Genomic DNA, 15232 nt, shown 5'->3' on the forward strand with positions numbered 1-15232 from the left:
TTTTAAACTTGATCATTTCTTGTCCTCTGCACCTTCCAGTGGCAGGCAAACACTCTCTCCCAGTCTTCCTGCACTTCCTTGGAACAGGAAACAGCCCTGGTGCAATCACACCAACCATGGCACATAAACATCCTTATTTCCTGCCTTCCAGTTTGATCCTGAGGTTGTTTCCAAAAGGATGCCTTTTTTTCCTGTAATGCAGGAATTTTTCAACAGCCTTGAGAGCAACGGACAGGAGGGATCCATGACGTTCCCAGTGGGATCAGAGAAACCAACAACGCTCCAGAGTGAGGAGCAGGAGAGCACCACTTCCTGTTGTTTCTGCTGAGATCCATATCAGGGAGAATCATGGATATTGGGAAGGGTTTAATTACACTGGGACTGCTGGGAGCATCTCTGATCCAAAGCAGCTCCACGAGAAAGGAATTGGAGGACCACAGAATATCCTGAGTTGGGAGGGACCCCCAGGGATCATGGATCCAGCCCCTGGCCCTGCCCAGACCCCCCAACAACCCCAGCCTGGGCATCCCTGGCAGCGCTGCCCAAACGCTCCTGGAGCTCTGGCAGCCTCGGGGCCGTGCCCATTCCCTGGGGAGCCTGGGCAGTGCCCAGCACCCTCTGGGGGAAGAGCCTTTCCCTGATCTCCAGCCTGAGCCTGCCCTGGCCCAGCTCCAGCTGCTCCCTGGGTGCTGTCCCTGTCCCAGGGAGCAGAGATGGGAGCTGCCCCTCTGCTGCCCAATTTGGCTGGAAATTCCACTCGGTTCAAAAATTCCAGCCCGGAGAAATTCCAGAGTAAACAGAGTAGATATTACAGCAGGAACATTCTCCATCACCTCCTGCACAATGGGATCCCAAACCAATTTCCCTGTAACACTGGAATTTCAAACACTCTGTTCCACTCTGACCTTCTGCCACCCCCTAAACAAGAGGGAAATGCAATCCCACTGTAGAGCTGTTCCCATGGAATTGTCTGTCATCGGGTTCACGACAGCCTGGCTGAAACCCACCCTGGGATCACAGGCATAGAGCCATAGGATACCGAAAATGCTCTGCAAGGATATTCTTCAAAATCCTCTGTGTTGCCCTGCACAGTGTTGAGCACATTTCTGTCACCAGCTCTGTGGGGAGGCACCAAAACCACCCCAGGGGACACAAACCAATTATTTTGCACAGAATTCCAGACTGGTTTGGGTCGGAAGGGCCTTAAAGCTCATCCAGTTCCACCACACCTTCCATTAGCCCAGGTTGTGAGAGTCTATTCCCTAAGAGCCATAAAACCCTTAGATCCAAGGAAAAGTATTATTAATAAATCAGGCTACAAATGTTACTTGAAACTGGGAATCTTATCTTTTCCCTCTTCCCCCCTGATTTTTTAACTAATCTGTAGGGGTTTTTATTGAGATGCCCAAGTCACATAAATCCTTCCTAATTTCCCAATTAGGAAATACATTCAAATACAACAGACAGTGGTTTATGAATTGACCATCCAGACTGGATGAAAACCTACTCTAGAACTATCAATTTAATTAACTAAATCAATTTATCCATCAACTATCTAAACTACTCTAAAATGATCAATTTCATTTCACTGGTACACAGCTGCCCATGTGAGATCATCAAAACATTCCTCTCTTTTTCCACCTGATGTTCTAAAAATCAAAGCATTTTTAGCTACTAATCCAAGGCCATCAGAAATGGAAAACCAATTTTTGCAGGAGAAATAAAATGCTTTCCCCGATTTTGAATCTGACAAAGATGCATTTTCTTTAGAGGATGGGAAATTCGACACATTCTTGGGTAAATTAACACAGACCAGAGTGGTACAACCAGAAAGGAAAAAGGTCTGGGAGGGTGGGCAGGCCCTGGCACAGGTTCCCAGAGCAGCTGTGGCTGCCCCTGGATCCCTGGCAGTGCCCAAGGCCAGGCTGGACACTGGGGCTTGGAGCAGCCTGGGACAGTGGAAGGTGTCCCTGCCCATGGCAGGGGCTGGAATGGGATGAGTTTTGAGATCCCTTCCAACCCAAACCAGTCTGGGATTCTCAGCCCTTCATTGGCGTCCAAATACTTCCAGGTTTGTTTTTTTGTTGTTTTTTTTTTTGTTTTTTTTTTTCTCTTGCAGCTCCCACAGGTTTTATAGCAGCTCTGGACAAAATTCTTGATTTTTCTGTAATTACTGTGTATCACCCGACTGCAAATACTGAGGAGAAACTCCTGCAGCTCCTCATCCTTTGCCTACTCCAAAAGTGAGTCCCTGTGAACTGAATCATGCCCAGCATGAGCAAGTTTCTCAGAATCCGCTCTCCCCCAGGGGTGGTAAATTCTCCAAAGTGCAGGAATTCCACCCATGAGCATTTCACAGCCAGCCTCCTGTAGCCCATCCTCTTTGCAAATGGATCAGAATGGAAGTACCAGCTTAGATTCTGTCTGATTGATAAATAACCCCTGCTCAAACAGGAAAGGAGCAGAATGTAGCAATTTGATTAATTCTCCCATTTGCTTCATGCTTAAAAAAAATAAATAAAACCTGTCTGACATTTTTTAGAGCTGGTACCAAGAACATAATTTCATGTCTACAGTGCAGTGGTCACGGCACTGTAATTTTAATTAAGCCCTTTCAGCTTAATGGCTTAATCCACATATTGTGGCAGCCTTGCTGTTGCCACATGGAAATTCCAATGGGAACCCTCTCAAAAATCCATACATTTTTTTGTAAGGATGTTGTAATAATGCCCATGTTTCTTGGCAGGGAATGGAAGTGCCAAGAGCTCCCATAGAAGGGCAAAACTGTTTTTCTCCTTTCTTGTCAGCTAATATATTCCAGAGATAGAGGGAAGTTGAAATCCAGCATTTCTTATTAGGATCTTTAGTTTGTTCCATTGCCTGCCTATTTGAGAATTCAACATTTAGCAGCAGTGCAGGTGAGTGCCCCCATTTCCTGTCCTCCTTCCTTCCTGCATTCAAGTATTCCTGTATTGACTTAACCACCTTTCCCATTTCACAGTTTTCCATAATACCTTAACAGGAGAAAAAAAGAAAATTGATCTTCTCATATCAGAGGGAATATTTTAAAGATTAAATTGAATGCATGCTGCAAAAATAGCAGATTTTCTGTTTGAAGGGAAACATCACGCGTTGCACCCCTCCAGATAAAACAGAATCAGATCCTACAACTGCAAGAAATGAGAAATGTGCAACACAAGAAGCTGAAGGTTTGATGTGGTGCAAGCCTGAGCCGTTATTCCAAAGGTCCCTGAAGGATAGAGCACTAAAACTTTTATTGTTCTAGTAGGTGGCACATTGTCATCCTTACAGACTGATCCTCTTCCTTACTATTTTCCTATCTTCCCTGACTGCACATTTACCACAGCAACAGGAACCTCCTAAATCCTATAAACATTGCTGTTAACGACCCAGGTTGCTATTTAGGCACAAAAAATACCCTCCCATACCAGTTAATTGATTTTTAATCGAGGTATTGTGCTGCCTAAGTTTGGGAACTAAAGGGCTACAGGGCTTTAACCTGTAACTCCTTAGGATATTTAGAGTCATGGAATGGTTTGGGTTGGAAGGGACCTCAAAGCCCATCCAGTGCCACCCCTGCCATGGGCAGGGACACCTCCCACTGTCCCAGGCTGCTCCAAGCCCCAATGTCCAGCCTGGCCTTGGACACTGCCAGGGATCCAGGGGCTGTGCTTTTATGGCTTTTCCCAGCACTAGGAGCTGAATGGGCAGCAGGAAGAGCATTGCCAGCAGGGCAGGGAGGGATCCTGCCCCTCTGGGCAGCCCTGGAGGCACCTCTGGAGTGCTGTGTCCAGCCCTGGCTGCTCAGCACAGCAGGGCCAGGGAGCTCCTGGAGCGGGGCCGGCGGAGGCTGCGCAGCTGAGGAAGGGCCTGGAGCATCTCCGTGCCCAGCACAGGCTGAGGGAGCTGGGGCTGCTCAGGCTCGAGAGGAGCCCCAGCTGAGAGGGGCCCTCAGCCCTGGCTGTCCCTGGCTGCAGGGAGGGCTCCGAGCAGGGCCCAGGCTCTGCTCCGGGGCCCAGCAATGGCACCAGAGCACCGGGCAGGGCCTGAGCCCAGCAATTGCCCTGCCCAGGAGGCAGAACTGCTGCCCTGGGCAGTGCCCAGCCCTGAGCACATTGGCCACACAGGCTCTGGGCTCTCCTCGCTGGGGCTGTTGCAGAGCTGTGTGCACACAGTGCTGTGCCTGTGCTCCGGGATGGCCCTGCTGGCGCAGGGAGGTCCCCTCTGTGGTTCCTGGGATTCTGTGAATATTCACTACTCAAACATGAATTATTCCCTGCTGCCCCAGCCTGACCCGTGCTGGGGTTCTGTGACCACTCCCCACGCACACAATGATCTGTATCGCCGTGATCCGCTAGCATGGGCCGCGAACTGAACACGCGAAATAGAAACCAGCTGCATCCTCAGTACAACGGGGCTCATAAAAAGCGAGGGGACAAGTGGTGCTGAGTTTGTTCACACAGTGTAACTAGAAACGTTAAAACGTTGCCACATTCATTCCCTTTTCACAAATACTTCACACCCTTCTTCCCCCTGATGGTGCTAAATGACGCCTGAGAGGCTAAAAAAAGGAAGTGAAAACTACAGGAAAGATAAGAGGCCCACCCCACTTTTTCTCCAGAGCTTTTGTTTTAATCGAAAGAATATAAACACACGAATTCAGCCTGAATTACCTTAATAACCAAGTCAAACTTCTGGTGTAAATCCCTGTTTATTGGCTTGAGGAGGGTGAGTTCAGCCGTTGTGAGATTCATATGGAAATACTGGGGATAATCCTCAGGAGTACCTGCAAAAAAGACATTGAGGTTTGAACAACTCTGAAAGATTTAGCTCAACAATGTGTTTGTTTTACTCATTAATCATCAAAGGAACAAAGCCTAATTCTGTTGTTGGAAGGATAAAATACTGCTTTATTTGGACATGGAGCTTAAGGATACTATAAAGTTATGTATTTAATATCCTTATTTCCTTACTCTTCATAACCATGAAGATTCCTCTCAACTGGGACTCCCTAAGTACTTAACAAGAGGAATATTATTAATAACATATAAACAATACATACAAGTAATAACACGAGTAATAATAATATGATAACAACAGGTTATTTTGAAATCCCTCTAGGAAAAACAAGTTTCTCAGGGAGGAAGCACCAGATGAAACCTCCGACAGTTTCCATTAATTGTCAGCTGTAAATGGTGTTTTCATGGCCGTGGATTTCCAGGATATTCTTCAGGCCGGTGTAAACAGAAGCGTCAGAGTCTGAAGGGATTTGGGAGCCTGTGGAGATTGAGGAAGGGCTGTGCCAAGGCTGTGCCTGGCAGCTGCAGCCCAAAAATGTCCCTGTGCCTAAGCCGAAAGGTTCCTGGCACAGGAGAAGGGAAAAATTCCAGCTACAGCGATTCTGAGCCCTGGGAGTCTCAAAGAAAAGGCTCAGAAAGCCCAAGTGCTCTGCACGGAGTGAACTCCGGCATTCCCAGCTCAGCAGGATTGCAAGAACATCCCAAGAAGACAAAATTCTGATTATAAGCCTAAAATCTCGAGGGGTTTGGGTCTGGGAGCAGCCCTGTAGGCAGCTGAGGGCAGAAGGCGCTCCTGGCTCAGGGGTAAGAGCCCCCGAACATCCCTGAGCCTGGGGGTTGTGAGACCCTAAAGCTGCCATGGGAGCAGCACAAGCCTGGCCCTGCCCAACCCTGAATCCAGCCAGGACTGCGGCATGAGATACAGCACAAGGGAAGATCCCTTTCCTGATAAATGCTGCTGTTATTTGCTTTTCAAGTGCAATGTTAGAAAATACTTTTAGAAAGCCAGGAGATAAATTACTGCAGTAATTTAATTTGCAATCCCCCAGTGACAACCATTTGCTAGATAAATTATAAAAAAATTATCTAAAAATATATAAAGTTATAAAAATTATATAAATATGTTAAAACTTATATAAATTACATACATATAAAAATTATATAAAGGATATAAAAATAAATATGTTTATATGTATTTTATATCTATTTTTTCTGTGACTCTCTTGATATACACTGAACCCAAAAAGCAGCAAAAGATCCACCATGGATTATTTTTTCTCTTACACCACCAGCAAAAATTCAGAGCTTGGAGCTCCAAGTCCTGTGTCCCCTTGCTTCACCTTTTAATTTCAACTTCTAATGAATTAATCTAATTTTTGAAGAGCACAAGGCAGCCAGCAGGAGCTCCAAACTTTTGGCAGGTAACAGATTGCTGGTTTTAGAGGCTGCACATCACCCAGGGCTGGTGCTGAAGCTAAAAAAAATCAAGAAATTCAGGAGCGAATGCAAAAACTCTGAGAAAGGAGAAAACAAGAGAGGCCCTGAAGGAGAACAAATACACAGGGGAGGAGGGTGAGAGTCACAAAGGGATCTAGAGAAGGGGAGATGAGGCTAACGGTGTGTCAGGATGTCAGGAAAGAATCCAGGCAAATAAAAAGGGAAAGAAAACATCCCAAAAAACTCCACGAATGGCCAAACCAAGCTCACCAGTCAAGGAGGAAAAGGCAGCAAGGTGGACAATAGAAAAGCAAAAATGAAAGCATAGCAGAGGTGGATGCCCAAATGCTAACGGGGGATGCCTGCTCAGCTCCTGCCCAGCACGGGAAGGGCTCAGATTCCTGGATTCCTGAACTGTGGGAGCCAGGTTTTCCAGGAGCAGGGATACCTGCTTCTGCAGGCACAGAAATACTGGCATTTTGACAGAGCTGAGCAGCCCTCAGTCCACCTCTGCCTGCTCTGAAGATCCAGGGGTGAGCTCCGAGTCTCCTGGCTCCAGAAACTCCCATGTGTTTGGAGAGGCTGGGGGATCAAACTGTGGGGGGCCGGCAAGGGGGAGAAGGAAAGGACTCCTCAATTTGCTTTTCCCAGAGCCAGAGGAGGGGGTTTGTGGGACCTGGGGCTGGTCCCACACAGGACTGGAGAGGATGCTCCCCCTTCCCAGAAACTATTGTGCATTTTTGGCTCTTTCTTTAAAATATCAACCAAAAACATCCAAAACTGGCAGCAGAAATCACAGAGCCAGTTCCAAGGGCAAAAAGCTGATGATTGAAAGGAAAATTCCGTTTTTCTCAAGGATTGGCCCCAGAGAAAATAAAGACTTCAAATTACTCCCAAAAAGAGTATTTTACTAGTGATTTACTGGTTAATTATTTACTAGTAATTTACTATTTAAAAGAATACATTTTACTATTTGAAATAATACATTTTTACTATTAAAACCAATAAAATTTTTGAGTCAAAAATCATAAAATTTACTGGTAGAATCAATAACACTGCTAGCAAAAATAAAGGGAGGGGCCTTGCTTCACAGCTGGATAAATGCAGGGAATGTGGGTGTATTGCAAAGACCCAAAGAAATGAACATTCCCAAAAGCCAAGGGTTGGAAAAACGAGTGTATTACCAAAAAAAAAAAAAATTTCCAAATATCGCATTCCCAAATGTTAAATATATCAAATATCCACAGTGTCTCGCACAGGTGGGCAAAGAAAAAAGGGAAAAGAAGAACCAAATAAAACCGAGTCAAACGAAAAACAAATTAAAAATCATTCTCATAAGTAACTTATTCCCTAATTCCATGGGCACAGTTCAAACCTCCCAGTGTTTAAAAAAGGACGTTTCTAAAGATATCCAGGAGAATGAGGTTGAGATCTAAAGAAAAGGGGGAAAAAAATCCATATAATGAGAAATATCTCCAAGGCCCATTTCCTGTGGAACTACTTAATATTTTCTGAGGCTAAAACAGAAATAGCAAATCCTTGTGGAGATGAAGGCAGACTTAAAATCCAGAAAGAAATCCTTTGGAAGAGCGGAGGGGAGGGAAAATAAGGGGGAAAAAAGAAGGGAAAACCAGAAAAGAGAAAATAAAAAAGAGAGACACAGAAGGGAGGGGGGGAAAAAAGAAGGGAAAAGGAAAGAAAAGGAAGTAAAAAGGAAAAAAAATAAGGGGAAAAAAGAATTTTAAAGGAAGGAAAATAGAAACTAGAAAGAAAAGAAAGAAAGAGAAAGAAATTAGGAAAAAAGAGGGGAAAATTAAGAAAGAAGAAAAAAGGCAGAAAAAGGAAGTAAAAGAGAAAGAGAAAAGAAAGGAAAGCAAGGGAAGGGGAAAGAAGGAAAGAAGAAGAAGGAAAGAAGAAGGAAAGTATATGGGGAAAAGAAGGAAAAAAGAAAAAAGAAGGAAAAGAGGGAGGAGAAAAAATAAAGGAAAAAGAAGGAAAGAGAAGGAAAAAAGAAGCTAAGATAGAAGAAAAAAAGAAGGAATAGAGAAGGAAAGGAGAAGAAAAAAGAAGTAAAAGAAAGAGGTTAGAGGCAAATGAATTTAAAAAGAAGGAAAATAGAAACTAGGAAAAAAGAAAGGAAAAAATAAGAGGAAAAAAGAAAGAAGAAGGAAAAGAAGAAAAGACAGGGAAAAGAGAGAAAAAAGAAGAAAATAAGAAAAGAGAATAAAAAAGAAGAAAAAAGAGCAAAGAGGTAAGGGAAGAAGGGGAAAAGAGGGGAAAAAAGAAAAAAGAAAAAGGGAGGAAAAAAGAAGGAAAAAAGAAGGAAAATCTAAGGGAAAAAGAAGGAGAATAAGAAAAGTGACAGAAAATAGAAGAAATAATAAAGAGGGGGAAAAGCAAGGAGAAGGAAAAATAGAAGAAAGAATAAAGAAGGGCAAGAGATGGACAAGAGAAGACAAAAGAAAGCAAAAAAGAAAAAAGAAGAAAGAGGAGGAAAGGAGAAAAAAAAAGTAAGAAAGGAAAAAGAAGGACAAAAGAAAGGAGAAAAAAGAAAGGAGAGAAAAACAAAGGAGGTAAAACAAGGTCCCCAAACCAACCCAAATTGCTGCACCACACCTTCCTAAAGTATTCCTTGGAGGTCAGAGCAGCCACTCCAATATTCCCAGTATCCCAGGTTAGTGACACACAATCTTTAATGATTTCACTCCTGAAGAACTTGGGGAATTATGCAAAAAAACCTTCAAAAATTGGCCTAAACGTGGCCCTGGGGTGGAGCTGTCCCTGCAGAACTTCGGAACCAAATCAATTGATTACATTTATAAATAAATCCATTTGCAGAGCTAAGCCTCCACAATGTGCTCCTCAAAATCCTCACTTCCACCTCCTTGGCTGGGAAAACCGTGGGGTTCAACACAGGGAACACAGGGAAAAGATGTGATTCCACAAGATTCCCTGTTTCCAAATCCCACAGAAACATCCATGGGTGGATTTTGGGAAGAGCAGGGCAGGTGGAGCCCTGCAACTGCTGACCACCCTCAGGCCCTTCCATGGTCACATCCTACAAGCCCGGAAGCAAATGCCAAACATGGGGAAGCAGCAGGAAAAAGTACAGAAAACAGCAAAAACAACAAAACAAGCTTCAAATTCCAAAGGAGAGCTCACAGGCAGCAAAATTGGAGGTGGATGCAGTAAGATCCTTGGAGATGCCCTGTGCCACAAGATTTTTGGGATGAAATCTGCTGTAATTGTGGTTTTTGAGCCTCTTTTTTGTGCCTGTCAATGGAAAACACATGCCAGCAGAGCTCTCCTTTCCCTCGCTGTGTTCCATTCACTAAACCTGACAACAATTCTGGATTTAATCGGAATAAACTCTAATAGATAACCCCACGTTATGAACTCTAAGGAACTCCCACGTGGCAATGCAACACCACCAGGCAGAACAATGATTCCAAACACCCCACTGACCACAGGAGGGATTTTTATCAGGGCTCCACTCTCCCAGGCAATCTTTTCCTGGCTGCTCATACTGGAGGGACTGATTGGGAGGGATAGGAAGAATAGCAGACACCAACCAACTAGGATGGAATAGAGGATGCCAGGTCGCTCGGAGGGAGGCTGGATGTTTCGGTCCTGATCTATGGCTTGGATGGGTGGAGTGACACTGATGGGATTCACACGGGCCTGAAATGAGAAATCACATTGGAAACAGAGAAATTAGAAAGCCAGCAGGGAGATCTGGAGGTTCAGCACAACATCATCTCACTGGGAAGGGTATTGGATAAAACTGCAGGAGGAGAAATGTTCAGAATGAAAAGGGTCGTGGCGCCTTTACATCCCAATTAACCAGGCAACACCAACATTTCTATAGCAACCTCCTTTCTGTCAGACACATTTTTAGGATAGATCCTGGAGGAAAAGAATCACAGAATGCCAGATTGGTTTGGGTGGGAAAGGACCTTAAACCCATCCAGTGCCACCCCTGCCATGGGCAGGGACACCTCCCACTGTCCCAGGCTGCTCCAAGCCCCAATGTCCAGCCTGGCCTTGGGCACTGCCAGGGATCCAGGGGCAGCCCCAGCTGCTCTGGGCACCCTGTGCCAGGGCCTGCCCACCCTGCCAGGGAACAATTCCTTCCCAATATCCCATCCATCCCTGCCCTCTGGCACTGGGAAGCCATTCCCTGTGTCCTGTTCCTCCAGCCCTTGTAAAGAGTCTCTCTCCACGTTTCTTGTAGCTCCTTCAGGCCCTGGAAGATCACAATCAGGTTACCCCAAAACTGGTGCCAGCTTTCATCTCTTTCAATCCAGCTTCCAGTGGCAACTCCAGAGCTGCCATTTCCAACTCCTACAGTTTCAGTGACCTTGGCTGCTCAACCAACGTGCAAATGTACCACACACAGATGTGTGCACACCAGGCTTTTCCCTCCCCTTGGAATGAGCTCTGTGAAAAACCAGACGCCTTTTTTTTCCACATACAACTCGTCCTGGCAGCCTTTCCTTTGGAAATCTCCATGTTCTGCAAGAGGGGACTTGAAATTTAGCATGGGAACAGGAATGAGACAAGTCCACACTCAGCCAAGTTTTGGCAGAGCTGTCAGAAATCCGCCTGCTGAGAGCTGGAAGTGGAGCTGGGAGAGCTTTGGCAATGCTGAGGGGAAAATTAGAGGGAAAAGGGATGAGCCAGGAGGAGGAGAGGAAGCCAGGGATGAAGGCAAGGAAGTTTATCCACCCCTCCTGTGGGTGTGGATGGGCAGCCCTGTGGATACAAATATTGCTGCTAGCAAGAATTTCTCTTGCTTCTTTCCAGTCCCATGAGATACTTTTCTCTCTCATGGAAGATATTTGTAGAGTTCTATAAGCTATGAACACCTGAGACCTTGCAGAGCTTTGTTTATGGTACAGTAGAAAAATATTTTGACAATGGATGTTTTAGGATTTTAGCCAATCACCCCAAGGGATCCTTTGACCAATTAGACTATGAAGATTTTAGTCTATGAAAGAGTTGCAAAATAATTAAATAAATTAATCTTGCTGCACAATTCCTTCCTGCTGGATCTCTCTTCTCCTCCCTACCACTGTGGGATACCGCAACACAGCCCCACGGTCACCTGCCACCACACCCCAAGCTGTGTCCCCCCCCAGGCACTTCCTACAGGTTCCTCAAGTCCAGAGGATCTTCCAGCCTTTTCCATGCCAAAGACATTTAAGGAAGAGACATGTCAGGGATAGGCACGTTAAAAAGTGGGGATGGATGCTCTTGGACTCCCAAATTGGAACTGGGAAGCTCCTCACTCCACTCCTGCTCATGGCTTTTGTCCCTGTCCTCATCCCGCTGGCCAGGTCCTTTGTCACCATCCAAGTCCATTTGGGACTCTTTGAAAAATTAAACTCTTAAAAGCGTAATGAGGGAGATGAGCTCAAAATAGGCAGAAAGAGAGAGACAAGGAGATATATTTGACATCTGCTTGAATTTTTAAAGGCTTTAGGACGGCATAAAAGTTGCATGGGGAGAGAGAAGATTGTGCAGAAACCGGACCAAGACTAAAATCCTATTTTTAAATTCACAGATCAGTTGGAGCCCTCTCAGAAAACCCCACATTCGAGTTAAAAACGCACCCACAACAAAACCAATCCCACTGCTAAGGCTGGGTTTAAACTCTCTGTTAATGCCCAGAGCAGCTGTGGCTGCCGCTGGATCCCTGGAAGTGTCCAAGGCCAAGTGTCCAGGTTGGATGGGGCTTGAAGCAATCTGGGATAGTGGAAGGTGTCCCTGCCCATGGCAGGGGGTGGAATTTGGGATCTTTAAGGTCCCTTCCAACCCAAACCAGTCTGGGATACTGGGACTTTATGGTCACAATACTGCAGGCCAGGCTGAGTCTGTGCCAATCCAAGACTAAAATCAGAATTGTTCAACAAATAACTCGAATAGTAAGAACAATGCTTTATTTTCCAGTTCAAGGGAAAGCTGGAGAGCAGCATTTAGAACCCCTGCATTGGAGATCAAACAGGTTCTGGTTGAACAGAAGATATTTTATCCCACACTGCCACCTTTGCACTGACCGCCGGGAAACAAAGCACTCAACTGAATAGAAACAAGTCCAATGAGGAAATGAATTACAAGGAAGCTGAGAATAAAAAGTGAAATCCATTACATTTTTATTCTGTTAAGTTGTTTCTCCAGGTACTGTACACAGCTGAAATGGGCTGCTCATGAGCTAGGAGATATCATGCACCATCTCCTGAAATGTTTAGGGATAGAATCATAAAATCATGGAATGGTTTGGGTTGGAAGGGACCTCAAAGCCCATTCCACCCCCTGCCATGGGCAGGGACACCTTCCACTGTCCCAGGCTGCTCCAGTCCCCAGTGTCCAATCTGGCCTTGGACACTGCCAGGGATCCAGGGGCAGCCACAGCTGCTCTGGGAATTCCATCCCAGCCCCTCCCCACCCTCCCAGGGAACAATTTGTTCCCAATATCCCATCTAAATTTCCTCTCTGTCAGTCTGAACCCATTCCCCTTGACCTGTTGCAGGGTCCCTCTCAAGTTTCCCTGCAGCCCCTTCAGGCCCTGGATGGGACTGTGAAGTCTCCCCACAACTTTCTCTTCTCCAGGCTGAACAACTCCAATTTTAACAATTTAAAGCTGTTTTGAATGAAGATGGCTGATGTGCTTTGAAGCACAACTCAAGGTTCTTTCGTATTGTTTTAATAACCCGCAGATAATGCAGCATCTGTTTCATTCAAGTTTAGAAATTAGAACTATGGAAACATAAAACAGTGAAGGGGCCATTAAGTTAATAAAGTTAATAAATAGGTGAAAGCACATTAATAAATTAATCAAAGCACACATAGGAAGTTTAAGTGTGCATATGCTTTTAATCAGAAGTAACTCTTTTAAAAATGAATAGTGAAACAGCAGGAGCAACGGTGAGTCTTCCACAGGTATCCAACATCCTTGCAAGAGGCCTGAAAATCCCCTACCAGGCTCCTTCTCAGGAGCTTCACGAGGAGATGGGAGCTCATTAAAAGGAAGGGAAAGCAGATTAATGAAGGTGTGAAGTGTCTGAGGGGCCCACGAGTGCTGCAGGACCCTCAGCTGGAAGCAAAGCAAGAGCATGTGGGGGTTTGGCAGGGAAAGGCTGGAAAAATGCTGGGAAAGTCAGCATGGAGCCACAGCAGGGCAGGAGATGACTCAGAATAAACAGGCGGCCTGCAAATCCCAGCCGCTTCCAGGGGAACAACTCTGCTCTGGCAGAGGCAGCTGATTAAAAAACAAACATAGTCTTGTCAGTCCGAGGGTGCAATGTGCACTCATTTATTTTCCTCGTTAGGGAAAAGCTCCCTCAGTTATTGGTGTGGTGATTAATTGACTTCCAGGTGTTCAGTACAGCAGAACTGGGCAGGCCAAAAAGCAGAACCCCAACCCCACCTCGCAACTCTGAGCACAAACACTAATACATTTAACAAATCCTCCTTCAGAGCCGTGTTGGGGAGCCTGCCAGGGAGTCTGCAGAGCCACCAGATGATCAAGGCAGAAGAACACTCAAAAAAAGCTCAGAGAGAATAAGGTAGCAGCAGAAACCTCACTTTTCCCCCCTTCCTTTGTGTTCACCATGGAAGCACAGCAGCACCTTCTCCACCTGGGATGGCCAGCAGGTCCTGCAAAAACTTGTGGCCTTTAGAGATGTTATGGATGGAACAAAGCAAATGAAGAGTCCTGTTTGTGCCAGGTGGTTTTAGGCTCCTGCTGAGGATTGTGAATAAAAGAAACAGCTGGCATTTTAAATTAATGTATTAAAATGGTGCTTCATAATTCAGGAGTGCAGTTGCATTCAAAAATCCAAACAGGATTTTTAGGCACCTGCCTAAGTATTGCTTTCACCATCCCACGATCCAATAGAAAGATTAGGAGGGAATTTACAGCTGAGATGCAGAATATGCATTTGGGACCTTCAAGAATTAAAAAAACCCAAATAAACATGACTTTAAAATACAAGTAATGTATTTTCCAAAGTTTTGGATGTATTTTGTTTTGTTGAAATTATTTTAAGATGTCCAGGAATGCCAGGCTTCCAATAGATGGGTATGGACAGTGTGGAGTTCTTTTTAAAGTCAGGGAACGATAATTGTTGCACAGCTGAAAACAAGGATTTAAAAAATCAGATTTTCTACCTTTTCCATCTACCTGAGATGCAAAGCTGAATTTCCCAACCCTAGATAGTTAAGGAAAACTTCCTTTGGGGGAGATGAGAAGGAAAAGAGAGGAAATGGCACATTTTGGGAGTTAGAATAACACAATTTCCTGCTCAGAGCTGCCTTTTTTATTTGTGGGGGGTTTATGGTGTATTTTTGGGGAGGGCTGTGGTGTATTTGGGGTTTTTTTTACTTGTTACCATGAAAATAATTTTTTTTGAGGAAACTGAAAGCCGGTTAACCTTCCTCAGCTAGGAAGGTTCTTTTCTGAGCAGATAATTAATTCCTAAGAGGTGCCTTTTATACAGCTGAAGCCACCAGACCATGAACCAGCTCCAGGTTCACTCTGGTGACGGTGCTGTGATGATTCACAACCATTTGAGCTCCCACCAGAGACATCCTTGGGGCTCAGGGACAGGGGCCACCACACAGGCAGAAGTAAACATTGGAAAATTCTGTGAAGGATAAAACTGCATGGAAAGCAAAGAGTTCCCAAAGTTCTGTTTGGATTAGCCAACGTGAGCTCAAAAAATCCACTGAGAGAAGGGACAAAAACCTACACTGTCAATTTATTATTGAGTCAAACTCAGCAAGACATTTTCTACCCACGAGCCACACTGAAGACGGAGTTGTTAAGGCACTAAGACTGCCAGAAAATTAAACCAAAGAGACCTGGAGCTCCTGGAGCGGGGCCGGCGGAGGCTGCGCAGCTGAGGAAGGGCCTGGAGCATCTCCGTGCCCAGCACAGGCTGAGGGAGCTGGGGCTGCTCAGGCTCGAGAGG

At 45.2% G+C, this 15232-nt stretch overlaps 1 protein-coding gene across 3 annotated transcripts in view; it reads right to left on the reverse strand.

Moving 5' to 3' along the window:
• PCDH15 (protocadherin related 15) overlaps window positions 1-15232 on the reverse strand; it is a gene marked incomplete at both ends in the record, with an annotated part of 282257 nt that overhangs the window by 168989 nt on the left and 98036 nt on the right. For all 3 annotated transcript variants that reach the window (XM_082286268.1, XM_082286266.1, XM_082286267.1), the window contains 2 exons: window positions 4695-4807; window positions 9830-9938. In XM_082286268.1, coding sequence (XP_082142394.1) covers window positions 4695-4807; window positions 9830-9938 — 222 coding nt within the window. The remainder of the gene's footprint in view (window positions 1-4694; window positions 4808-9829; window positions 9939-15232) is intronic.

The sequence above is a fragment of the Coloeus monedula genome (assembly GCF_965178545.1).
Source record: "Coloeus monedula genome assembly, chromosome: 8".
Lineage (NCBI taxonomy): Eukaryota > Metazoa > Chordata > Aves > Passeriformes > Corvidae > Coloeus > Coloeus monedula.